Source organism: Branchiostoma belcheri, unplaced genomic scaffold, assembly GCF_001625305.1.
Source record: "Branchiostoma belcheri isolate BF01 breed outbred unplaced genomic scaffold, Haploidv18h27 scaffold88, whole genome shotgun sequence".
Classification (NCBI taxonomy): domain Eukaryota; kingdom Metazoa; phylum Chordata; class Leptocardii; order Amphioxiformes; family Branchiostomatidae; genus Branchiostoma; species Branchiostoma belcheri.
This window is the reverse complement of record NW_017804553.1, coordinates 876,750-903,460: the sequence shown is the minus strand read 5'-3', so window position 1 is coordinate 903,460 and position 26,711 is coordinate 876,750. Positions and strand designations below refer to the sequence as shown.

General features: G+C 42.9%; 2 protein-coding genes across 2 annotated transcripts in view; both read right to left on the bottom strand.

Moving 5' to 3' along the window:
- The window catches only part of LOC109487356, a 9,041-nt gene extending 2,802 nt beyond the window's left edge, over positions 1-6,239 (bottom strand). Inside the window, exon 1 of the mRNA XM_019791333.1 lies at positions 6,121-6,239. Within this exon, the coding sequence (XP_019646892.1) occupies positions 6,121-6,213 (93 nt within the window). The 5' untranslated portion in view covers positions 6,214-6,239. The remainder of the gene's footprint in view (positions 1-6,120) is intronic.
- A 13,196-nt stretch (positions 6,240-19,435) lies between these two features.
- LOC109487326 (neuronal acetylcholine receptor subunit alpha-7-like) lies at positions 19,436-24,955 on the bottom strand. The gene is made up of 11 exons (XM_019791305.1): positions 24,907-24,955; positions 23,909-24,039; positions 23,509-23,553; positions 23,016-23,125; positions 22,474-22,671; positions 21,971-22,034; positions 21,684-21,820; positions 21,109-21,245; positions 20,442-20,577; positions 19,911-20,142; positions 19,436-19,603 (listed from the first exon to the last, which is right to left on the bottom strand). The coding sequence occupies exons 1-11, from the start codon at positions 24,953-24,955 to the stop codon at positions 19,436-19,438; spliced, it is 1,407 nt and encodes a 468-aa protein (XP_019646864.1).
- Between the last annotated feature and the right edge of the window lie 1,756 nt (positions 24,956-26,711).

Sequence of the window (26,711 nt, the reverse complement as noted above, 5' to 3'; positions counted from 1 at the left end):
AGGAGGCACATTTCCCTCTCGAAATGTGCCTCCTTTAGCTAGCCATGTCGGAATATCCTACGTTCTCTCCCTCTCACCTCTGCTTGGAGAGTAGTCTTTTCCAGCACCACGCCACGCCGCCATGGTAGTCGCCATTTTCGTTTCCAATCTCCAAACTCTGCCCGCCAGCGCCAGGAAAATACGAATTTTCTCCCTCAAACATCCAAAGAACGGCACACATCCGACCTGGAAACGTCCAGACGGTATACTGCATGCTTGAGACGGATAATGTGCGGACAAAAAGCCGAAAATTTACCCCAAAAGTTGGAGAGAATTCACGCACAACACGCCGCCCGAAAGCGTGGTCACACCAGCTTGCTGCCTGCAGCTGGTCGAACGGACCGTACCATATGTGATAATTGCATAGGGGTGACGCGAGATTAATCATTATTGCTTTTGATAACTAACCATCACCATTCCGCCACCAATCAAAAGAAATTATTCTTGCCACACAATTTTGGACTTGTTTTCTGTACCAAACCCAATGATCACGATACCCTCTGCCACAGCAAGTGTTTGTATCCCCAAACTTGTGGATGCCCCCCCCCCATTTGTTAATAAAGGGTTAATGCACTGCCCCGAGTTGTATATGGTGTCATAACTGCATGAGCAGCTGCCATAACCACCGAATAAACCACCGTGTGAGCGAAGCGAACGAGGTGGTTTATGAGGTGGTTATGGCAGCTGCCCATGCAGTTATGACACCATATACAACGAGGAAAAGGCAGTGCATTAAAATTATTATCATATAGCCTATCCAAACTGTCAATCAACACAATTCCTGTTTGAAATACAACAGCTTTAATATATATACATACATAAAAATACATTCGAATATATTATACGCTTTAAAACAAATATGGATAATTTCATTTAATGCAAATTGTAGTTTAAATGAAGCTAAACAAAAAAGTTTATTGGACAGAAAAATGCTACAAAGGTTTACAGAAAGAGTCGCATGCCCCTATACCCTATAACATAATGGTATCAGCCATAACACGACATGTGCTGTTATTCCGCCATAACACCACATGTGCTGTTATCGGGAAATAACAGCACGGGTATCCGGGCCTCTGATTGGTCCACGCCGTCCGGCTATATGATAATAATATATAAGCCAAGATCGCCACGTGCAAGCCTACATAATGCACAGTTGTAAAGAATGTCCCTCGTTGGAATCTACATTGACATCGCCCCTTAGATGAATGGCTCAATTTGAAGTGATCACTACGTTTTTCAATCCCTATAATAGAGGTAATACTTATCTGCCAGCCTACATGAGATACCTTCCCTATTGTACTGTGTCCTGCATTATTTATCTATTTAAAGTAAGTCTGATTCGATCGGCTGCTGTTTGGGCCAAGATGTACGTGTCTTGTTTGCCCATCATTTTGGCACATCATTTGTATGGATTATAGGAAGATTTAAATATGTGGAAGTATTGTTTTGGTGGTGCTGGTTTAGTGGGGTTTTATGTATCTTGTCTGTGGTAGCGAGGATTGAAAGTGAGTGGGCGGAGATTTGGTTTATGTTGATTGACAGGGTTGATACCTGCCATGGGTGGTAGGATGTGGTAATAAGAGGACCCCAGGAGTGTTTGATGTGTAAGCATGGTATGAAACATACACCATGCTGTAATACCACAGTAAGTATAATCCTATGATGTACTGTCCATTATATCCACCCTATGGTGACTTTAATAAGCCGTTAGGATGGTGCCGTCTGTTTTCCTTTGCGAACTGAGTCGTGTCCTTCAATGAAAACCTCCTTATGAAGATGAAATAGAACAGAACAGTGACGGATCGAGTGTGAAATGGAAGTATTGTTTTGGTGGTGCTGGTTTAGTGGGGTTTTATGTGAGTGGGCGGAGATTGAGTTTATGTTGATTGACAGGGTTGTAACCTGCCATGGGTGGTAGGGTGTGGTAAGAGTACTCCGGGAGTGTTTGATGTTAATCGTGGTATGAAACATACACCATGGTGTAATACCACAGTAAGTATAATCCTATGATGTACTGTCCATTATATCCACCCTGTGGTGACTTTAATAAGCCGTGAATATGATGCCGTCTGTTTTCCTTTGCGAGTTGAGTCGTGTCCGTTCTTATAAGTCTTCAATGAAAACCTCCTTATGAAGATCAAATAGAACAGAACAGTGACAGATCGAGTGTGAAATGGAAGTATTGTTTTGGTGGTGCTGGTTTAGTAGGGTTGTATGTATCTTATCTGTAGCAGCGAGGATTAGGAGTGAGTGGGCGGAGATTTGGTTTATGTTGATGGACAGGGTTGCGTAACCTGCCATGGGTGGTAGGATGTGGTAGGAAGAGGACTCCAGGAGTGTTTAATGTGTAATCATGGTATGAAATATACACCATGGTGTAATACCACAGTAAGTATAATCCTATGATGTACTGTCCATTATATCCACCCTATGGTGACTTTAATAAGCCGTAAAGATGGTGCCGTCTGTTTTCCTTTGCGAACTGAGTCGTGTCCGTTCATATCAGTCTTCAATGAAAACCTCCTTATGAAGATGAAATAGAACAGAACAGTGACAGATCGAGTGTGGGAACTCTTCTGATGAGGTGCGATGAAACCATGGCCTCCACGTCATTGGCGCGTAAATAATTAGATGTGATTCTTTGTGCGTAGTCATTAGTGTGTCTTCATGTCATATGTATAGTCAATGAGACTACTGCGCAACTTTTACATTAAAGCAGTCTAAATCATGCCTTACACAATAGTCTCTACCAGACTAACTACGCTGTCTATATATAGGAGAATAATTGCCAGGGGAGTTTGGCCGCCTTGTAGGTTTGACAGGCTAACCTCCCCGCGGCCGGACTCCCTTGGCCAATCTTACTCTCTTTTTTGCCGAATTCTACGATCCGTATTCCCGTAGAAAGGCCAGGCGGAGGCTATACAGAAGAGGTGGTTGTGGATGTGGTATAAGAAGTACTTCTCCCCAGGACATAATTAGCTCCATCACCCTTCACGCCCCGGAGAATATTGGAAAACGGAAAAGAAGCACCGAGACGTAAAATTTGCCAGCTGCCACCGCCGCTAAATTCTGTATTTCTCATCGATAACATTCGTGCGAGAATGACGAGGTCGTACACCTCACGGTACATGTATACAGTATAGTGAGATACCTTTGCGCTTTATACAAGACCTGTACTTGTAGCTTGTAAGAGCATAATACATGTACCATGAATATATTTAATTCAATAACTGATTACTCTCATTATAAAATAAAGACTCAACTTTCTCTGCCAATACTATACTGAATTGGGATTTACCCCATATTGTCATGTTGATTTTGATTTTCATATATTGTAAGACTTTTTTTCTCTAGAAAAGTGCTGAAGGTTCTGCAGTCTTAACATGAATTTGCATCTATATAAAATGAGAAAGGTCGATTGGAAATGTCAGAAAAATATCGCATTTGTCCCGTACCATTTACCATAGGCCTTATGACCTTACCACAGAAGTTTCGACGGTTCCTGCATGTAAACCACCGAAAAGCAAAGCACGACTACAGACTATAGTAGACTTAAGTAGAGGTGCTATTGAAACAAAAAACACTAGGGCACTCTGAAACCTATCTTCTGATAGATTTTGTGTCTGACATATATTTTCTTGTCCATCCTTTCAGCCGCTTTACTTCACCACAGGCCGCTAATGGCTCGCAACCTTAACAATTGTAAATATGCCGGCAGTTAGCCTGCTTTGATCTTCCCTGGTCGCGGCATTTCCCAGTTGTTCGGGCCCTTTTGGGGGTCGTCTGTGAGACCTAGCGACACGCCAGGCATAATAAAAGATGCCTTTTATGAGGTCTTTCATCCCCCGTCACATCCCCGCCTGTTGCTCCATCAGTCATAGGTTTTGTAGACAGGCTGATAATGGGCAGCTGTTGGTGCTAAAAACTATGTCTCGAACAGCAAGGCGGAAGAGCTTAGCGAAAATCTATACCGCTTGGTCTAATCGACATATAAAGCCTATATTACCGGTATACTTGCGTCATTAGACACTCGATATGTCGTACATCATTCAGGTTCATAATCTGATGGTTGGAAGGGATATCTCGGTGGAGCAGGAAGGATCTTGTTTTTTTCGTAATACGGTGATTTTGTTTCATGCTATGAATGATTGCGTCTTTGTGAAACAGCTTTATCCTTTCTTGTATATCCTATTGGGTTTACAAAGCCTCTCCATTGCCCGATTTAGCCACGATCCTATCCTAGCAGATGTTAGCGTTACGAGCGTTCTCGGACTCCCGTGAACTAGTCGATGTTACCGATAATATATTGACGCTCACGTAAAACTAACGAGAACGGTATCCAGCCGATTTAGAACGAATCTAAAATGAAAGGGAATTAGTCAAAATCGAAACCGAGTCGTGTACTGCATGAACATGACTCTCAATATACCACTAAACAAGTTAAAAGGACCTTTGCTACCTGATACGAAATAGGTGCGTGGCTAGATAACGACATTGCTATTGGAATGGGATTGGATTGTTATCTTAAAATGAGTTTTTGCAAGTTATTTTTGAGAAAGTGTGATGGATCTGACTCACTCGGAATATCAACATATAAGCGGACTAGCTAGCGTACTAAACTGTGAACAAAAGATATCGTTTAAAGCAAGCAATGACTGAAAACATAACTTTAGAATTAATTCAGAACAAGTATACGATGATCAAGGAAACTCAAACGTGGACAAATTAAAGATAATTAAAAGAACTGAAGATGATGGAAACATGACAGCCAAAAATAAGGTAATTTGTGCTCTAGTTAATGCGGACAAAAGTTTTGAAACATGATAGACTTTCAACAGCACCAAAGAAAACCATCATGATCAACCATAAAGAGTACAATCCTACATGTACATTTCTCAATCATGTACCCACGTTGACATTTATTTAAAAATAACATTTACTCGTTTCACATATGTTTGGATATAGAGGCAGCCAATACATGTATATATGTCTGTGGCACGGTGGTTGATGTCGGAAAAAATATTTACTAAGCCGTGACCTGAAGTGTTGACAACAGGCTCTAACTGAGGTAACCCGGGGATCAGCATGTCACAATCTTTCACCCGGCAATGTCACGAGATCTCTTGATTGAAGATGTTCACAGCGAGTCACTGACATGTTGTTGAATTAGTGTTAACAGAAGACACGTGGCGTTATGTGTACTGTACTTCGTGACATCTCAACGAAGATTAGACATCCAGGCAATGGCATACACAATTCAAGGAACTTGTTTCTAAAGCAATTTTTCAAAATCCATCCAGTTGCTTGAGTAACAATTTTTTTGTGTTTGTAACATCATAGCATGTTGTTGTTGGCTTTATTTTCGTAGAGTTTTAGAATTATAACACGAAATAATGATTCCACAAATATGTGTTTAGAATTCAATTGTACCAACCATGAACTTTAAACACCGCAAAAACCTCCTTTGTCCTCATACCGCGATTTAAGCATTTACAGAACATGTTTTGTTGGAACTCAAATGATTTGTTAGTTTTCTACTGTCATGGCCAAACCTCTTAGGTCTGGTTCATTTAACACGCAAACAACGTGGACCAGGTCATGTTGGTTCTATGGCTGTACTTGGGAAATGTCTTTGCCGTTTTTTGAATACTAAAATAGATTTCTCGTGTCAACATTACCATTATCAATCACGTTGGGTCAACCATCACACGTAATTCAGATCAAAGGAAAAACACTGCGAAGAATCATACAAATAATAGAAAAATATCACTAGAACAGATGTATGTGTTAAATTGTAGTGGTGCCTTGGCCTTCTTGTATAGATTGTTCTCAGGAGAAACCATGGACCCTTCTTGTGCCGGCTAGAATAACTATATTGGCTTGTTATGAGTTGTGACGGCTTCCTAATTGCTTAAGTTAGCTAACCTTAAGTAAAATTCATATGTTCATGGGAAAATAATGAAGTAGAAGGAAGGTATATGAAGGTTAGGCGGAAAGCAATGGAGACATATGGGATAGGTTAGGCGGAAAATGTCCACAACATATCAGTGATAAACGAAAGGTTATCAGTTGACTACTCACAGCAAATAGCAGCCAGCACATGGTGAGTCCCACGGCTACAGACACGGTCAACTTTGTAAACTGAACCTGCATGTGTGTCTCCTTGTACTCCATATCCTGACTCTGAACACTGCACACCGTCCTCACCGACTGTTGTCGTCTTCTCTTCGGCTGTCTGATCCGCATGGCGACGGCAGAGTTCGCCACCACGATAACGACGAGAGCTATGACAATGTTCAGGAAGCCGAGATAGACAACGAACCTGCCTTCCGGGCTTCTGTTGCGGAAGTCAAACATACACCAAGTGTTTGGATAGTGGATGACGTTCTTGTTTAGACCGAAGACGGGTAGGAGGGCCACCAGGGTTGAGTACAGGGACAGAACTACAACAAAACAGCTTGCCTTCTTCACGTTGTGTCCGACTTGGCTGTGATACTTGAAGGGGTAGATAACTGCAAGGAAGCGTTCTATGCTCATGACAGCGACAATGAACTGAGAGGCAACGCTGAGGCCGTACAGGAAAGTCGCCGACAAGTCACACACCGGCTGTGCATGAAGGATAGAGGGATAGGAGTAAGCAATGCAGGGGATAGTTATGCTAAGGAAACAGTTCAGAAGGTCTGTAACGGACAAGGCTCGCACCAGAACGTTCGGTATGGTCACCCGGTCTTCCAGGATCTTCTGTATCACGATGAGGATGAGCAGATTCAACACGAACCCAACTATCGTCACCAGGCAGAGAGTCACAGAAGCGAGATGTCGGAGGCGGCTTTCCAACGGGAATTCTTCATCTGTGACATTGTCGTAAACACCAACAACAACGGTCGCGTTGTGAAGATTCCCTGCAAGGTGGTAGGAGTCCATCCTTCTCGCTTCACCGCTTGTTGTGGTAAGATTGAGAGTTCCGCGGCGTTGCCGCCTGCTGGGCTGCACGCTGGCGGAGTGATTGTGTGTTCTAATGCTCGCCCGGCCTCGCCAATGTCTCACGTGTCTCTGTTTGGGCAGGCTGACGCCGGTTCCTGGCTACGTGCGCCGCTAAGCGCAGGCTCGAGAGAAATGCAAACAGAAGAAAACTTGTTTTCGGATGGCCCTCGGCAGAGAGTTGTCTCAGGCTGTGGGATTACCTTGCGTCATTTGGAGGTTTCTGGACTACAGATGATCCCTATATCCTGGCTTCTAAGGAAAACGACTGTCACGTGCAGTAAGACGTCACACGTGCGTCAGCGATCAAAGGCATGGTATTGATCCTGGACATACAGATGATGGTTACAGATGTTCTAACAATTAGGATCAGCAGGTCACATTGATGATTCGGCCTTCGATCTTCATATCATCGCAAGCTCGTGGCTTTCTTGGGATAGCGGTACATTTTTCGTACGAAATTCAACTGTCCTCTTCCGGAAAAGGCTGTCTTATATCCTTGTCGGCGGTTGTTGGTTCTGTCACAGCCTGCTCAAAAATTCTACGGCATCAAAATCATACGAAAGCCTACGACCTTGGAGGCAGAAGAACACAGTGATTCCGTGGAAATAAAATACAGTTTGACGAACTAACTAATGTCGCACCCCACGCACGCCACCCCTCTACTGTTTACTAAAACCCTAAGAGGCGCACATCCGCATCCGGCGTGCGTGGTTTCCATGTTTTAAGCAAGTAGGTGGTTGAGGACTGACATTTTGCAACATGAGAGGGGAAAGATTCATGAAATGCAAATGTATCTTTAAAGGTCATCTTCTAGAATTACAAACGCATTGAAAATTGAAGAGGCATGGAAAACCGTTATGACATCCTGTGCCAAGGACGTATTCGCAAGGAATTCGCTGGCCATGGCACAGAAAAAGAGACAGGGAATAAACTTAACTGTGTTCATCTGAGTCCGCACGTAGCTACAACAGTTAGTTTGAAAGTTTTTTGTCATCTGAGATTCAGCAAATAGACTACGGTGCACGAGGGTAAGATTTTGGCGCATATGCCTGAAGTCCTGAAAACACATTACCGCTATATAGAAGTAAAAGGCCGGTCTGAAATGATTTAGCCCAAGACAATCATGAGGTTATTGACATAGCACTGATGTCATGGCGTTTTTGTTAAACCGAAGACGGGTAGAAAGTCCTTTCAGCACTGCATGCAGCTATATGGCCGTAAAACGCCAGTCTGGAGTGAATTGGACGAAGACAATTATGACGCCCTTTACTCGGCATAGCACAATCGAAACCAGATTTTCGTGAAGGTAAGACGGTAGGTTAACAGGCATTAGTCACACCGCGTCTTTTGCATCATAAAACAGCAAATGTATTGTGCCAGTAATTGGAAGTCTCCCCATGTCCAATGTAATATGTCACACTGTGTGTGAGATGGCGGTGTAGATAAAAGATAGTTTCTTTCTAGTCGGCACGTAGGCACTTTGCGTAGAAGGTGTTCTATACCCAACTAATGGACCATTCCTCAGAAAGCCAACTTAAATTGCTGAAAGGTTGAGTCTGAATCTTGAATCTATCAGGCGCTATGTGTAATAATAGTTCAGAGACTATTCAGAGTCTAAGACACGTACATTGGTTATGTATTTATTTTGATAGTCAGATCGTGGTTATTCAAATAGCTATGCAGTTTATTCAAATATTTTACTTCTTTTGGACCTGTCCTACCACATTGTCCAGACCTGCCCTATCACATAAACGTAGTAGCGTTATCCACTCTCAAGGATGTGTTATTTTCCCCTAGCTGTATCAAACTTGAGACAGATATTTCTTAGACATCTCTCCTGGGTCAGAATAATAAGATAAACTTCTTGTAATCCATCTTCATTGTTCTCCATGTACAGTGCCCCAGCCGTGCCCTGTTCTGGTGTACTTTCATCTATCAAAGCAGGTTCATTCCCCCCGGTAGTGACATGAATCAGCGCTAACGCACTCTGCTCTGCTGTATGACATCAGATGCTGACACGCGGGAATGGCCGCGGGTTTTCTGCTCGGATGAGAAACACCCCGGTCACGGGGAGGGTCACTCCTGGCGGTAGTCATCAACTACCAGTTCACCCAGGCGCAGTTGTTTCCTTTCTCCTGCACGGTGTCAAGCCATATACATGATCCTACACTCCGACACTACTTGGGGGTTTCCAATATACCTGAGACAAGGGGTGGGAGGGGTTTAGTCGTGATGTGGGAGACTAAATCTAACCTAACCCTAAGCGTGCATGTAAGTCTAATCCTAGCCCTGAACAATGATCCCAACTCTAACGATAACTCTAACTCTAACACCAACCCTAACCCTTGTCCTAACCCTAGCCTTAACCCTAGTCCTAAACACCTGATCTCACGTATGTGGCAGCTAAATGATTTGGCTCAACACCGGGCTGGCGAGGGTTCACTCACCTCGGCATAGCAAAGAAGGATCTACTCAACAATCATTTATGACATCCACTGCGTATATTGCAGCATCAGGGAGCAACATGATATTGCGAGGATTAATGTAATAAGGTTGTGGCCACTTATGATATGACCCGTATCAACGTTTCATGTTTTGAATAGGCAAACGTATCCCTGCAGATTCTGAGAAATGCCGCTGAGCGGGTGAAATGATGAGATGGTCTGTAGAGAGGTCATCGGAAGTGATCCATAGAGATGCCGCTGCCACTAGTCATGCCCATATTTGGTTATGGAGACAAAAGCATCATCTGGTACATGTACGTAGTAAGCCAGCTGAAAATGACTAAGTCAGATGTGGCCACGAATTGAAGCATGGAAAACTATTTGTCTTCCTTAAAGAGCCTTATAAGTGGTCTCAAGTGATCAAGATAAGAAATCATCGCACACGGAAGCTGACAGAACATTCTGCAACACAGATCCGCACAGAGGCAGTTTAAGCCAGACAGCCAATATGTAGGACTTTGTTTTCCCCGAAAGGTAAGAAGCTGTCATGAACCAAGGATGAAAGAACGTTGCGGGGAGTTCACAAATGTCAGCACTTGCATCATAACACATGCTCTATTTTTTACCCATAGTGGAAAAACTATACCGTGCAACATGCGGCACCTAGCATGATTAACCAACCTTGCAACATGTAGCGGAGGCACATAACGTTATACATTTTTAAATCTTACTCTAGTTTCTTGACCATAATGTTTACCATGCTCATAAACTTTATAGAACCTCTCATGTATAGTTTTTTTCTTGCGATCAGGTAATAAATGACTTCTTCTTTTATCCAAGATGCCCGATATTAGTATCTAATTGACATTTAAGTGGATACAAGGAGAAGATCCTTATCCGGAGAATCAGTCTGATAGAGTACAAATTGCCCGAAACTCAAGTCTGTGGTTATTTGTATATTTGTATGTGTCAGAAACTTGGGATGGGGAATGTCAACAACCTATGGTTGAACCCACTCATACAATATTCTAGATTCGCATCAATATATACGCGCAATAGGTACTAAACAATCCAAACAACAGTAGGGTCATGACGTAACATCATGTAATTAATAAATGGTGAGTGACGTGTTTAGTGATATCATCCAACATTTACAGCTCAACTCTGCATAAATGATGTTTACAACATATCATATCCGTGATAGTCAAGTATGTGTATGACGCCCATTCTACGCTTTATGACCATGTTGTTCATGCTACCGAGGAATCTGATCTTGGGTCTACTAAGTTTGAAGCTGCTTCTAAATAAGCGTAAGCATAAGTATGCCGTTTTCATTGATTGTTCTAAGATGACATCCATCAATTAGTATCATACAATTAATGAATCTTATGCCATCGTCTGGAAGCATATCGTCGACATAGTCTTTTATATAGCATGGTCGTTATGAGGTTATACAGTCATTCTTAATTAATGAGAAGCCTGATGTTTTTCGAGTGGTAACTAGTAAAATGCGATCTCGCTACACTTCGCGTGTATAGCTAAGCACGCCTGGCAATTACAACACTTTTTGATAAGTATGTTGGGTTCTTTTATCAGAACTTAATAATACATAGATGAGTACTTACCGTGAAGAATAGCCAGCAGAACGTGAATCCCACGGCCACACCGACCGTCAGCTCGGTGAATCTCAGGTTCAGTTGTCTCTCCTTGTCCTGCGTCTTCGCTCTCCGTCTCACTCTCCGCGAGTCCTTCGTATCAACCACCGATGAGACCGCAGACGGGCCGTCGTTCTGTACGGTCGAAGTCGGCGGCGTCTGGGCTCTGTGCACCCCGCTAACGTGTTCAGGGTCGGGGTCTTCTACGGGGTTGATCCGTCTGGAGGACCGAAAGGATCGTCTCCTCCATCCGCACCAGATGTGCGCGGCTACGACGGTGTTACACAGGACCACCACCACCATCGTCAGCGACATGGCCACGAAGTTCAGGTAAACCACGAAGCTTCCGGTCGGAGTCCTGTCTCTGAAGTTAAACATGCACCAAGAGTACGGGTAGTGGATGACGTTCTGGTTCAGACCGAACACGGGAAGCATGGAGACCACTGTTGCGTACAGGAGGAGGGCGAAGACGGCGACTGTCGGGATCTTAGAGTCAGGGCCGAAGTGTTTCTCGTACAGGAACGGCAGGATGAGGGAGATGCACCGCTCGATGCTCATGAGAGCCACGAGAAGCTGGGAGGCGACGCTGAGTCCGTACAGGAGAGTGCCGGTGAAGTTACACATGTGTCTGTTGGCGAAGACGTCGTGGAAGTAGGCCGCCACCGGAGGGATGAGACCGACGGAGCAGTTCAAGACGTCGGTCCAGGCCTGAGAGAAGAAGCAGAGCAAGATGTCCTCATTAAGTTGAGATTAAGTTTGATAAATGAAGAATCAAAGCAGACGTGATGCGGATTGACGATAATAACGATGATCCTGACATACGACATGTCATTTGTCAACATGCCACTGCTATTACCAGACGCCTACGTCAACAAAAACAGCCATTGTAACCAAAACAAAAGCATAAAAAGTCAGGCAGACAGATAGAAAAAAAAATAGGAAAAAGGACAGAAAGGTATGAAACAAAAAAAGACGTAAATAAACATAGAAAATAGACCTGAACCTAAAGCCACGACTATAAATATTCTACTCTACTCTGACCGTCTACATCTTCAGGTACGTACCAGGTAACGCAGCAGCACAGTCGGCCATGACCGTCTCCGTGCCAGGATGTACTGTATCACCACCAGGACGAAGATGTTCCCGACGAAGCCTATGGTGACGGACATGCCGAGGGTGATAAACGCCACCACGACAAGCCCGTACGGCAGTCCTGAGGCTTCCAGCACGCTCAGCTGCGGTGTGGTGAGGTCTGAGACATTGGTGGCGGATCCGTTGAGGTCTGAGTTAGTCATGTTCTCAAGCAAGGTTCTAGGTACTCCGGTAGTCATGATGATTCGGCAGGCTACAGTCAAGTACTGTACTCTTTATCAGAGCCCTCTCACACGTGCAACAACCAATTCTTCTGCTTCCACCCGGTTCAGAATCGGGTCTGCTACCCGGTTTGCCTGAATGTACTGAGTACTCCTAGAGTGCAGTACTCCCGACGGGAGCCCCCTCACACGTACACGTGCGACGTTTCCTCTGCTTCCGTCTGCTTCAGACTCTACTGCTACACTGTTTACCTGGAATTCCGGAAGTTCGACCTACATAGAAACACGGAAACACCAGCCGTAATTAATTCAGCATGTCTCGTGATGTTTACCCTGTCAACACAAAACTGCCGAATCACGCAGGTAAACACTGGCTTTCCCGTAATATTTATTCCAGACAACAAATAAGGAAAGAACCAGAGACTAAAATAAGTTCCGACACATATTCTAACCTTAAACCTTAATGCTGATGACAGAATAAAACTACCCGAAGACAAGATGGAAAACTAAGGATACCCAAAAGAAGCGGGTTTCTTGCAGAGCACTGACGTGAAAGATCAAAGCACCATTGCCTGTACATGTAGTCAGCACGCAGACCAAATGATATATAACATAACTAACATAATCACAGTAATATGAATCAATGATAGCTTAAGCAAGGAAGATAAAATTGCTTGGTGAACACGGCGAATACAAGGGTACACAAACAGGAGGTTAAATTCCCCACCCTATTTTTCCCACTATCAAAAAAGGCTTACTGATATACTGCATATTTTTCGTAGAATAAAATGGGGTTGTATATTATACTCTTTGATTAGTAGATTCTCAATAATGACAAATTTAAAGCTAAGAAGTTAAATATTGAAAATCTCTCCCCTATAAAGGTTTGGAATATTCCTTACCACTCTTACTGCGACAGTCGTGTGTTCCGGAGGAATCCTCGCTCCGTCAGGCCGATCTCTGTCCCACCTACCAGTCTGAGGATCAAAGAGAGATAAAAGGCTGGCTACTTCCTTTGAAGATGCGTACGTGAAACATTAGTCACGCCCAGGAGCGTCACGTCGGCTTCTGCACCAGACCGACTCATCTTCAGCCCTGACGTCACCGTCACCAAAATCATTCCCAGCTTTAGAAAATCTACAAGTAAAAACAAGCGAGCGAACAAATCTGATGAACGCAGGAGGACATTGATAAATATGTGTCAAATGATTTTTAAGTAGGCTAATTCTCCATCCCAAATCACGATGCGTTTTGCAGCCTTGAGCGCCGTTATCTCGCCGTTCAAACGTTACAACGGCAATCTATTATAGGCTTAAGGTCTCAAGGCTCCGTTAGTAAAAGAAAGCCGTGCCTGCATAGTATCATTTGTGTTTATCTGGATCCACTGCTGGGGATGAACATATCTTGTCCAGGTAACTCATGTAGAAAAGGTGAATTGTTCTAAAACTAAAAAAACTAGACTCACTCGAATATTTGACTGACAAAGTGACGGGGTCATATAGCTGAAAAAAACTTAGTGGGCCACTCAGTCTTTTTAGCTATCTGGCCCATTCAGTCAGAACACGTGATTTTATGCACGTGTGATGTCAGCAAAGTTTCAAAGTTCGTTGGAAGTCGATATCTTCCCGATTTCCGGATGAGATGAGGTTGGTGCGCCCTGAAGAGAAACATTTTAAAAAGTCTTTTTTATTTTTATTTTTTTCCATCTCTGTTTAAACATAGGTTGGTGGAAGACGACATTTGTTTTCAACTTGTAGCCACAGCCGCCATTATTAAGATATCCTCATTTGACCTATGTTTTATTACGGCCACTCATAACCATAAAGAATATAAGCCAAATAAATTAACCATTGAGCTACCAGACTTCCTTACCAGGTGTGACATTATAGCCAGCTGGCGTCCACGCGCCAATATGTTGTAAAGTTTAGTAAACAAACCGGCTGACCCAAGGACAGAGCCGGGAAGCCCTCTGTTTGTTGATAAGTTTCATCACGGGTTTGTGTACTATACTGTTATGTAATGTTTATTCACACATGATTGCCTGCACAGCCATGCCAAAAATAAGTAGGGGCTTAGGAACGAGGAAAAAAATTGAAGCTAAAATTAGGAAATTCTTCAAATAGCGAGAACGTAATACTGTTGAACATACGAGGGCATTGGCAAATATGCGTGGAGGCCCTTTCTAAGTCAGCTAATGCTCCATTGCAAATCAGACTAGGCTGCATTCAAACGTAATAGGAAGCTTTGTTTTGTGTGGCTGAGCTCAGGGTTTGTTTGTCTGTCCGGATAGTGTAGGTTGACAGCACGTGGGTGGGGCAGATTGACAGGCAGAATTAATTACAGGTGGCTAGAAGTTGAGACACAGGAAATGGGGTGAAAGTGAAGATTATAAAATCCCACAAAGTATACGTAACGTTACTTACCAGAAGTCTGAAACCTCGGATTCCTTGTTTATTTCTGTAGTTCCTAACAAGTGAACTTCTCCGTATGAGAATTCACCCATATGGATACAATGTAAAATCTAATCTTTTTTTTTATTACAAACGCACACGGTCAGAGCAAATTGCCGTCTCCGGACATTACACACAAGACGAGAATTCTCTTCCGCGCTTTTATAACGTTAAGCCCAGAGCACCGCCGCATCAATCACTAAGTAATCGCGTTATCCAAAGGAAGAACCTCTCCGTTAAACCGATTATCTGTTTGGTACATCCCAATTAGAAGCTGTAAGAGCTGAGCGCATGAACGAGGGAACATCGTCAATCGCAGGATTACGTGGATAATGTGTCCCTTGTCGTCCTTCAACTACACGTGAAAATAATGTTTCTGACACAAAAGGCGAACGTAAAAGGCAAATATTTAACGGCTAGTAACTGGAGAAATCACAAAGGATATATGAAAGGTAATGGTTGCAAGAAGATCGTTTTAGTATGCCGAGGACGTGTACAAAATGCATTTAGGGGAGGGGGTGTGTGAGAAGATAAAGTAACTTTAGTGATCAATTTACGCAGAGAATTCGAATTCCTGGAAAAAAGAGATGTCCGCGTTTGTCGTCAGAGGTCAGACCGCCTACACGGACACTTACCCTCTATTTAGTTTTATAAATAGTTCATGAGGAACCAATTTCCTGTCCTGAATAACCCGTGATGCGGTATTGCGGTAAATTTTTGCCGGTGTATATTGTATTGCCCAAGAAACCAGGAGCTAGCCCGTGCAGGCTTTGGAAACATTTTGGCATACAGGCTATCGTTTGTGGTGATCGATCATGTCAAACATGTTTGTACAAACGAAAGTACAAATTTCACTGCCAGTGTACAGTAGTATCGTCTACAGTACGCAGTCTAAGTATTGTTTTGATTCATGATACCGTCAGCCAAATTAACAAAGTGGTACAAGAAAGACTAGCAGATCTTCAGAGTTAACAGCATTGAAATGGACAACATGTTGCTGAAAACCCTCTCTCTTAGTCACGCACGAACGCCAGTGCAACAGCCTTCCCGGTTTTTATTTGCATTAGTTCCACAGACTGGCTCCACGCGTGTGGTATGGCCCTGTATTAATGGAACGTGTAACGACGGTCATACATGAGAGAGGAGGTCGGTAGGAAGCTTTTAGTTCCAGATTATGATCGGGCCATTATGTTCACTGTTTCCAGCAGAACAGCCACGCGTTCAGCACTAAGGACAGGTCCATCGAACAACTCAAACTTGTGCTCGTAAAACATGCACACGCACTTATCCTGGTGAGTTGGTATTCCAACCATGCCCGTACTATGTACTTGGACCTTATCAGCAAAACAAATGATACAGGGGACGATTGCGTGAGACACTTCAGCACGATTTTCCAGCGTAACTAGCGCCGATAATCCAATTTCCAGACGGTATAATCTAAGGAAATCTTGGTGCGCGAGTCCTATTAGTTCACAATGACCGCATACGTCTTGTCCTAAATTGATCGAGTGATCCGTTTAGCGCTATGCAGCTGTACTAGGACTGATGTATTGTGCCATTCAATTCAGCCTGGTCGCTAAGGACGTACTAATGCCTAGGTTTGGACAAGAGCCAGGGGAATAAAAGACCTGTTTGCAGAGGTGGGGTCATCACAGTACGCCTAAATGTCTGTGACGTATGATCAGAGGGTAGAAAAAGTATCGGATTACGTCTGTCGGAAGGAGATAGTCTGGATGGGAATGATGGAGAGTTGGGAGATGGTGTAGTATCAACAGGACGATCGGCAGGGTATCAAGGAAAATTGCATTGCAGAAGGAAACCATTTCATTGAGCCCGCCCTGGCGAAAGGAGATACAGGCTTAGTCTCAAAACTCTACTTTGTTTTGAATAAAAAAATACTACCTCAGTGGTACATATGATATAGTAAGACTGTAAAGCTTTTTGTTTCAGTAGGGCTCCTGTCGTTTTTGGTCGCTCCCTCGCGTTGGTATTCTCTTCATGCTCGTGATTAAAAATCTAAATATAGCTGACATTTTGCCAAGGAGAGTGGCGCAATGCGTGCGTTTTCCTACAACGCTCGGCTTTACACGTCCGCCATACTTGAACAGATTGATGAAATTACCGGTGATTATAACGAACAGGAAGCGCTCTGGGGGGGGGGGTGTACTTTGCATGGCATACCCGGTAAAACGTGTCTGGGTCCGGCGCCAAGTGTGATCTTCTTGTGTGACCTCCGGATACGAAGTTACTGTTTTGGGTGGATTGGTCTGTGGGATTGTGTGTATGTTTTTCTGCAACAGAGACGGTTGCAGGAAGAGTTGGTTGATACTTGTTTACAGCTAATTGGCAGGAAGGTCAAGCATGTTCAAACTCTGAGCAAACATTCAAATGACATACAGACATACAGATGGGCATGTAGAACCGGGAATTCAGCACCAGGGACAGGTCCACCGAACAAAACAACTATATGAAATGGGCCGTTAGTATGGTCATATTATTAACACAAACAAACAAACAAACACACACAAACACACACAAACACACACACACACACACACACACACACACACACACACACACACACACACACACACACACACACACACACACACACACACCTTCATTTATACGTGTTAAGAATAGGACTATCATCAAGATATTAAGATTTTATGTTGTTCCCTGGTATCCTACACCAGTAACGTGAGACTTCAGCAGAGTTTTCCAGCATGACGGACGCCAGTAATTCAATTTCCGGACGGCGCGACCTCCAGTAGTACCAGTACAAATTATGCGCAGGGCCCATTCATTCTACAGGCACCTAATAACCCACAGATTGGATCAGCGATGATCGGGTATCCTGGTACTGATCTATTCTGCCATTTTATCCAACCCTCTCCTGCCATTGGCAATCCGCAAAAGGTCAGGACACTGTAATCTAGCCGCAGGTGTGCAGTCTTTAGATTGCGTCTGGCGTTTGAAAAAAAGGTTAACTGATGTCGTGGGACACTTCTGCTAAAACTCAACATAAAGGAAACTGGTGTAAGGGAGCGGTGTTTAAAGAAAGCTCCAGAGGATATCAATGAAAATTGCTTCGAAATGAGAGCCATTACATTCAACTTACAAATAGTGAAAGATACAGCGGTCGTCTCAAAAGATGTTTGTTGTTCTTAAACGAATCCCATTCTTTGTAATGCTGTAGAAAAATTCCTATTAGGTGTCACAATGTACTTTGACGCCCATCCCCATACTGAGCTGATATTGACTTAATTGTCATGATTTCCAAGATGTAAACATAGCTTACATGTTATTAGAAAGGTAATGCCAACGTTCATTTTACCACGTCCGCCATATAACATCACATTAAGCTTGTATTACCTGTAATTTGGGTAATAAGTAAGGGAACACTTGTTGGGATGTGTTGTGCCAGGAAATGTGCTTTGATAGTCTGCTCTTATGGCGCCACTCAAATCCTACGGCAATGACCTTATCGTGGCAAGTCATTGCATTGAGGATATTCAGACTGGGTTAGCACTTTTTACTGCGTTTTGTCTTACAAATTCTGATTAATTCGGATAAAATCACATTAAGCTATGATACATGTTTCGTTATTGTACAAAACGTAATAGAATCTTAATACTGATGATGATTTAGACTTTTCATATTTGCCGTTGACAAATGTCACATTAGGGTACCAATGCTTGTTAATGTAGAGAAAGAACTACTTAAAGACTTGGCTAGTGTGTTTATTGTTTTGTTTATTTACAATACATATATTTGTGGATTGCAATTCACAGTTGCTACCATAGGGGCACACACAAGTATAATGCCGGATTATACTGGGTCATAAGTATACAGACTACACCACGGGGCTGCAGATGTGCAAACTAGATACACTCGAGAAGAGACGGGCGGTCCTCTGCACCAAGTTTGCACACAGCATGACAACATCGGAGCGCACAGCAGACCTCCTCCCCAACACACGACGACAGGATCACGGCAGGAACCTCAGAAACTCTGACAAAATGACTCTTGCGCCTTGCCGCACTGCTCGATTTCAAAACAGCCCTGTACCATCTGCTTAACAAATAATACGTTGTAAATCGACCACACGCAGATGTATAGTTATTGTAACATTTTATTTTAATCAATATTTTAATACTTGGTGATATTTTATGCTACTAGTATTCGTCATATTGAGTTGTATACTAATAAGTGAGGCGTACTTTCATGTATTATGTGAATTATGTGAGTGAAACGTATTTCAGCCTGACGGCTGCGATGTTTTACATAATAAACCAGTCATTCATTCACACAATGCAATTCAATCCACAAGAAATATTCCAAATAGCTGGGTGCAAAGTAAGACTGGACATGAGTGTTGTAGATAGGGGGTATGTAGGGGTTATAATTAGATTGCCTCATTCACATTGTATAGTACGAATCGATAAGCTTGAGCCGCTATAATCGAACATACACAGTCCATTAAACACTACCTAGACATAAAAGCTAAGATCCTTTAGGCACACTTCGCTCGTGCCAAAGTTATCTCTCTACCTCACCAGCCCGTCAGGCAGAGTAGTGAACATTATCACAGTGACGGTGCCGTACACTACAAATATCACCACCATCAGGACTTTGTCCAGCTGTAGCGCCAAGGCCCGCCACTGGTCACGAAGACTCTCCTGTTCCTCGTTGTTGTCTGCCGTAGTCTTTATAGCCTGGAAAAGGAAAAAAAAGGTATACATGTTACAAGATGTCAGGGTTGTGAATGGCATGATTTAGAGTCTTTACGCTGATGCTTTGTGTTCAGTCCCTTCAAACTGTTTTTCTTCTACTACAGATCATCCCTTTGGCAAGATGGTTTTACTTGTTCTGTTGATGAGTTTCCAGAAAACTGTGTTATGCATCTGCAATCACAATCACACAACTGAAAAACACAGTATCAACCAAAAATATATCATAGCCTATCTTACCGGCCCACATAAAAACAAACAGACAAACAAACAAACAAACAAACAGTTTTACCTGTAAGTTTCTAGCGATGTTTGCCAGGAAGCTTCCCCCGCTGTGTTCTGGTAATGGTTTCTTCTCCTCTCCGGTTTCGTAGTCTAATTTCTCGTTCCCAGGGTAAGAACATGACGACACCGGTCTGCTGGTGGACTCGCCATCTGATTGGTCCAGATGGTCACATGATGAGGAGTCCGGGGAGGGAACGACTCTGTTTTTCTTACCACAACGCCGCTCCCAGATCCTGTACCTGCAAGTTTAAGAACAAACCGTGCATAAACAAGAAAGTAAGAAGTAAGAGGGTGTAGGTGACACCTACCAGACTGTAAGATTGATTATATATATTATACTAAACAATGATTATCGTAACTTTTACCCTTTGAAGAGCAGACAGAGCTTTTGACCTATGATTGACCAATTTTGGACCGAAATAGGCATTTTCACGACCACATTGCATGCTGGGTGACACGGGGCATTATGGGTCTCTATTACGAGAACTGGCAAACAATGGCAACGAGTATGTGATGCACGTGTAAAGGGCATGCCTACCCTGGGAGGAAAAGCAGCGTCTTGAGCCATGGCGGTGGTTTCTTCAGGTTGACTTCGTGGAAGTGGAACATGATGCCAAAGGACGAGAAGGACACGGAGATGGCGACGATCAGAATGGTGGCGCCAAAGAACTGACCTGAAACAAACAAACTGTGAATGGAATGTCCTAAAGAATATACATACAAGTACATTGTGGCACTTTACTAAACGTATAAGTATACTTAATTTAAAGAGTTGTCCACCGTGCCATCTCAACTGGTATAGTACATGGTTGTCCGCATCCCTGTTTCTTTTTCACAACTGTAAGGTCGAGACAACTGTAAGGTCGAGACGTTTTCTATTTTGATATGAAAGTGCCTTAAGAGGGCCGCGTGTCTTGATGACTGATTTTCTGTCTGCCTTTTTTACGACACAGTCATGTGACATGTTCGTCGTAGCGATCGTCGTACGATTTTGCTGCCATCGACAAGGTTCTAAGACAGTATTGTCAGTAACAAGAGAGTGGCATTTTGCAGGACACATGCACAGCTATCCCGTCATTTTGCGATCGTACAAAATGTGTTCCAACATGGTTGTGGACACATTTTGCGATCGCAAAACGATCGTACGACGGTCGCACGACGTATTTGCCAGGCCCAGGCCCTTCACTAAAGGTACTAGTACTTACTTGCATACGGTATGGACCGTGAGGTGATGGGCAGACCCTGGTTGACAGCCTGTATGAAGAACACCAGCGCCAGTAACATGTTGACGCCCAGGGACAGCTTCTCTCCGCACCCTGCCGGCACCCACGTACCGAACAGACTGGAACAAGACATTGGAGATAGATTTCATACTTCCGGGAGGTAGATATGTCATATATATTGGAAGGATTATTACCTATACGATCGTATGACGTAACGTTCTCCGCTATTACACCATGGTATATGTTTTTATACCATGATTACACATTACACATTTCTGGCGACCTCAGTCTACGACACAGGGCATACCGGATTACAACACTGATGTCAATCAACTGAAACTTAGTCTCCATCCACCCACCCGCTCACTTCCACACGCGTGTACATGTATGGCTTAACTTGCTCTTCTCAGCTCCACAAATGTGTTGGGTTCTTTAACGTGAAGCTAAGTACAGCGGTAGTCGGGATAACATTTCACACACACACACAAAAAAAAATTCAGAAATTTAAAACAAACTTTCACTTTAGGCCAAGTAGAGCACACTAAACAGCTTCTTACCTGACGAACAGCATGAGGATACATGGTGCGATGACGTTCATGTTGTAGAAAAGTGTTTTCCTCCTGAGGTTAGCCCGGAAGGTCAGACTGGGGTACGGCTCGGGGCAGCAGTCGTACACGTACACAGAGCGGGTCACCTACAGGAGACAGGTGTAGTTGAGTTAACTGCAGGATCAGCCTCATAGTATAGGTTGCGCTGCTATGGGAAATATGCGATTCCAAACGTGACTTATTATAAGCGTGCCCCCCCCCCAGCCCTCCACCCCTCATGACATGACGAGTCTTACCTCGAAGCTCACCAGATCCCATTCCTCATTTCTCTTGTAGCTGCTGGTATCTCCAGATGATGACCTATAACAAATGAAAAAAACAAACAAACAAATAAGCAACAAACACAGCTCTAGTATTGTATAAAACTGTTTTGTCTAGTATTGTATAAAATTGTCTTCAAAGAACCCATTTCATTATGACATTAGATCAGTGGTTTGGCTCTCGAATATATAAGTCTATATATATATATAGCTACAAGTCAATATCCTGACAGTTTATCATTAATGTAAAACTAAAACTAATCTTACCGTCAAAATACAATAGAGGGCGTTTGTGAAGATACATGACTCTTTTCCTAAACGTTTCTTACTAATTCATGTTGTATCTCTGGATCTAATTTCGTTCTACCTTATGGCATAACAGACGATATTGGGCTATTGTATAATTTACTAATTGGGTCCTCAAGAAAAACGTTAATTTTGCACACAAAAAACATGTCTGCATGTCTGTTTCAACCCACCTGTTAAAAAGATCAATTTTGAGGCCGTCAAACGACCAGGATCCGAACTGCAGCGAGCATGTCTGTTCGTCGTACGGGAAGTACGTCACATCTAGGGAGCAGGTCGTCCGGGTGGTGACCGGAAATAGCCATGACACGCTTCCGTCCGAGTAGATCGTGGCGAACGAGTCCTCGAAGTTGTTCCCATAAGGCAGGATACTGCAAGGGAAAATATATGGATCTATCGCATAAAGAATCACGACTATCTAGCTCTACGTATACGCCTGAATTGGTTGGCTTAAGATCAGGCGATTCTGCATAATCGTCGAGTATCAAAGAACGTAGATTTGCCCCTGGAACGGTTTTGGATACGCGTGGACTTTCCGGACTGAGGTTGGTTCTGGACAAATCGCAGTTCTGAATACAAAGTACAGGTCTTGTAGATGATCTTAGACAACATATCGGATCAGGAAGAAAATGATCAATGGCTGAATGCTGTGAAGACTGTTACCTGTACATGTAATGTCCCTGTGTGTTGTGTATATAGAAACCAGCCCACCCACCTGTTATACGGCAGGATGTCCGGACGCCAGATCTTCTGGCTGCTGATCCTGATGACTGGCGTGTCGCCCCACTCAGACGAGTTCCACCGAAGGGTCTCGTCAGTCCAGTACTGGGGATTCAAAACGACTCGTTTTGAAAACGTAGTCTTGAGCTATCGCGGATTACTCGCGAACGCTGAAGCCCATTTCGCACACTTATACCGTATATATTTTAAGCAAAGTCACTATTAAAACATTCTAGTGAATGGACAGATCCATTATGCATTTACAATGATGAAGGCGTTGAGCAATCCAACGGTAATATGTAATCTTGTACCACTTGCAATGCACGCTGTCGTGATGATTACACTCGCTAGAGGTCGCTATACCACTGCCTTGGCCGCATTTAAAAAACATTCGATTTGCGTTTCGTGACTGACTGTATCGTTACCCAAAACAAATATCCAAAAGCAATATGATAGGTGTAAACAACATACAGACTCTGTAAACTCACCATTCGGATCCACAAGTTGGTGTCAAACGTTTGCTTCATCGCATCCTTTAAAGAACAAATAGCAAAACAAAAACGATTGAAACAACGAACATGTGATGTCAACTCATCTTGTTAACATGAAGTATTATAGTATTGACTGTAAGAAGTCTGTATAGAACCCACATGTAGATACCATAGGTATGTCATATAGGATTGTGAACTAGCTTGAAACCACGGTATAAACTATAATATATTAGTGTATACTGTAATTTAACTACTGAACCGCTTGGGAGAATGTAGAAAATCTATATAGCTCGATAACTGGCGTATGCCTTGACTGTGTTCTTGCCGCATTTCACACACCTGCTATACTGCACATACTGTTTGATAGATTGAATGTGAAAAGGAACTGGATACTTACAATGCTGACGATTTTAGCCAGAGCCACGTCTAACGTGACGTTGACAGCGTGGTTATGGTCAAGAACCGGCCTCGGTTCCACGTTATAATCTGTCGTCAGGTATGTCATCAGGTTAGCTTCCCAGGAGAAACCTGTGGGAACATAAACGCGCAGTTTTCTATACAAGTAGCTGGTGTGTTACGCCGAAAGGCGGTTATACCGGCTATACAGATACAGATACAGAAGATCTCACACTAAGTTATTATACTTTTAGTCGGTAGAAATGGGTGAGGAGGAGGAAATGGGGTTGAGTTCCACACTGTTTAACTCAAGCTCTCTTGATTCAGCTTATAAGATGGGGGAAAGAAAAGACAAGCCATCCACTGGGTTCCTTTCTCACGCAGTAGCCGCTAAATCAATTTAGTCGGTAGAAAGAAATGGGGGAGGGAGGGGGTATGAGGACTGAAAACACGAGGAAGTTTTGGTTGGGAATAAAACACTTTGATGCGCAATCATTTACCAACTGGATGAAGTTACTTACATACGGACAAGGAAGAGCTCTTTTCATTCTCTGTTAATTCGAAATGATTAGTTTTACCAGTTTGAAATGGTTTAATATTTTTACAGGAAAGCCATTCGGATGGACTAGAAATGGGACAGCTTTTTAGCTTTTTCAAGACAAAGACAACGTACTGTGCTATCTGGTTATCGTGTATTTTCTGATTCCAACAACAACATATCTTAGAACACGTCTTCAAAATCATTCGTATCTGAGGCGTTATGTATGACCAAACAGACACCGTTTTGACTCGCTAAACTCCAAGTTTCACGCAGGTAAAACCAACAGAGAAAGGGTCTCCCCTGTACGTGTATACAACGTTACGCCATGTTGAGCGAAGCGACGCTGAAAGATGTCGTTCTGTTACAGTGCACACACAGGAAAGGCGATAGCAGTCACAGATATATCTGGAAACCACTTTAAAACACCTTGGCTAGAGTGTTTTGGCAACAAAACTTACCTTGTACGCCTGTGGCAAGAACAAGAAGGACGAACGCGCGAGGTTCCATGGTGTTTAGCTCATTCACTCTTGATTCAGCTTATAAGATGGTGCAAAGGAAGCGACAAGCCATCCACTGGGTTTCTTTCTCACGCAACAGCCCCTGTAATCTACACCGGATGGCTGAATACAGTCCCAGTTGGAGCGTAGGTGTGGAGTTGTTGAATAATAGCTGACGCCTCAAATTGTGACAGCTCTGGCCACTTCCTTTGTACAGACGTATATCTATCCTTCCGGCGAAGGTGCTGTGTCATTAGTGTGTACATTCGTCATGTTTTGAACCGGGTGAAAGTTGCGATCGTTTCCTAATGTTTGAGTGGTGATGGGACAATGCAAGTAATTACGTTCATAACTACGCAAACAGTACTCCAACTGGAACAAGAGGGTATAAGGTTTTCTTTAGCATGCAAACGACATTAGATCGACATCTAGGAAGGTTAAATCGCTGTCTAATGTTTATAAAACATGTCAAAGGTTGCAAGTTGCTGCTATCCTTATTGTTCGAATGAAAGTAAGATCTAGGATTCCTGGTGACCCTGAACCCAGTTTGTTAAGTCTTGAAATAGCATATCTTTAATGACGTAAATGTAGGAGTGGTCGCTTCTTCTGTTTCATGATAAAAGAGGTGTGGTATCTATTGTACTACCTCTATAACGTTATATATATAAGGGCCAGATCACATCCATCGTACAATATTCGTAAACTGAAGGCAATCCTGTGGCAGTCGTGGGGGTGTTCAAGCTTCAACTGTCTTACTCCTATACAAGAGAGGCTGCCTTAGCATCCTTGTGTCGGCGACCTGTATGACGAATGTGACCTCGAACATCGGGAACTACTGGTCCTCTCAATCAGAACCGTAAGGAATGTGAGTACCACTGTTTTTTGTTCTTCAAAGCTGAACTCAGCCATTATACAATTTTAATTAAAAGTGCAATAACTGATATACGTCAAGAAACATTTCGTATAAATTCTTTCACAGATTCAGACTTTTTTGTAAATCTTTATTTATTGGAAACAAGCTATTAAGATCAGAAAAGAGTTGACATTTGACATGATCAAAATGAAATTTAGATAGCAGCTAATACAATCAAAATACAATGAGAAAAATAGTTTTTGGGATGATAATGGTTACCATTCCCATCAGAACGCCAGCATCATGTCACTGGGCACTATAAAAGTCATACTATTTACAATGTAACATAATCCTTTCATCGTGACCGTTTTTTCATTTTCTATCTTTTACTTAATTTTTTTAGAGTAAATAACAACATGACAGGAGAATGCATATGCATGCGGTTCAATCTGGCATAGGGCTGCAGACTAAATACGTAATATATACATAATACAGCCATTCTAAGTCATATGTATGCTGTATACTGACATTATAACTAGACACTTGAACACATCATGTATACAATACGTATACAGCGACAAAAAGCGTTTAAGATAATACCAAACACTTCAACTTCAACTATCAACATTTTTGTCATACACAGAAACGCAATAACAATGTTCGAAAAAATACCTTCCTAGAAGGCGAGCTACCTCTAGTTTACAAATCTTTTGCAAAAGATTCTCTATTTTGACATTTTTCACATATTTACAAATCATGATGCGGTTTGCACCATTCAAGTACGGGATCTTACGAAGCAGCATTTATGGTGTCTAACCCAACATTCTTGGCATCTAACCCAGAATATAAATGTACAGTTCCGGAGTCTAACCCAAGCAAGAACTACTTGTAGACTAGAATGTGTACTGGAGAC

Coding starts and splice junctions, on each gene's coding strand:
- LOC109487326 (XM_019791305.1), bottom strand. CDS start 24,955: ATGGAACCTCGCGCGTTCGTCCTTCTTGTTCTTGCCACAGGCGTACAA. Junction 24,040..24,906: donor TCTTGCCACAGGCGTACAAG/GTAAGTTTTGTT, acceptor ATGTTCCCACAG/GTTTCTCCTGGGAAGCTAAC. Junction 23,554..23,908: donor TGGCTAAAATCGTCAGCATT/GTAAGTATCCAG, acceptor TGTTCTTTAAAG/GATGCGATGAAGCAAACGTT.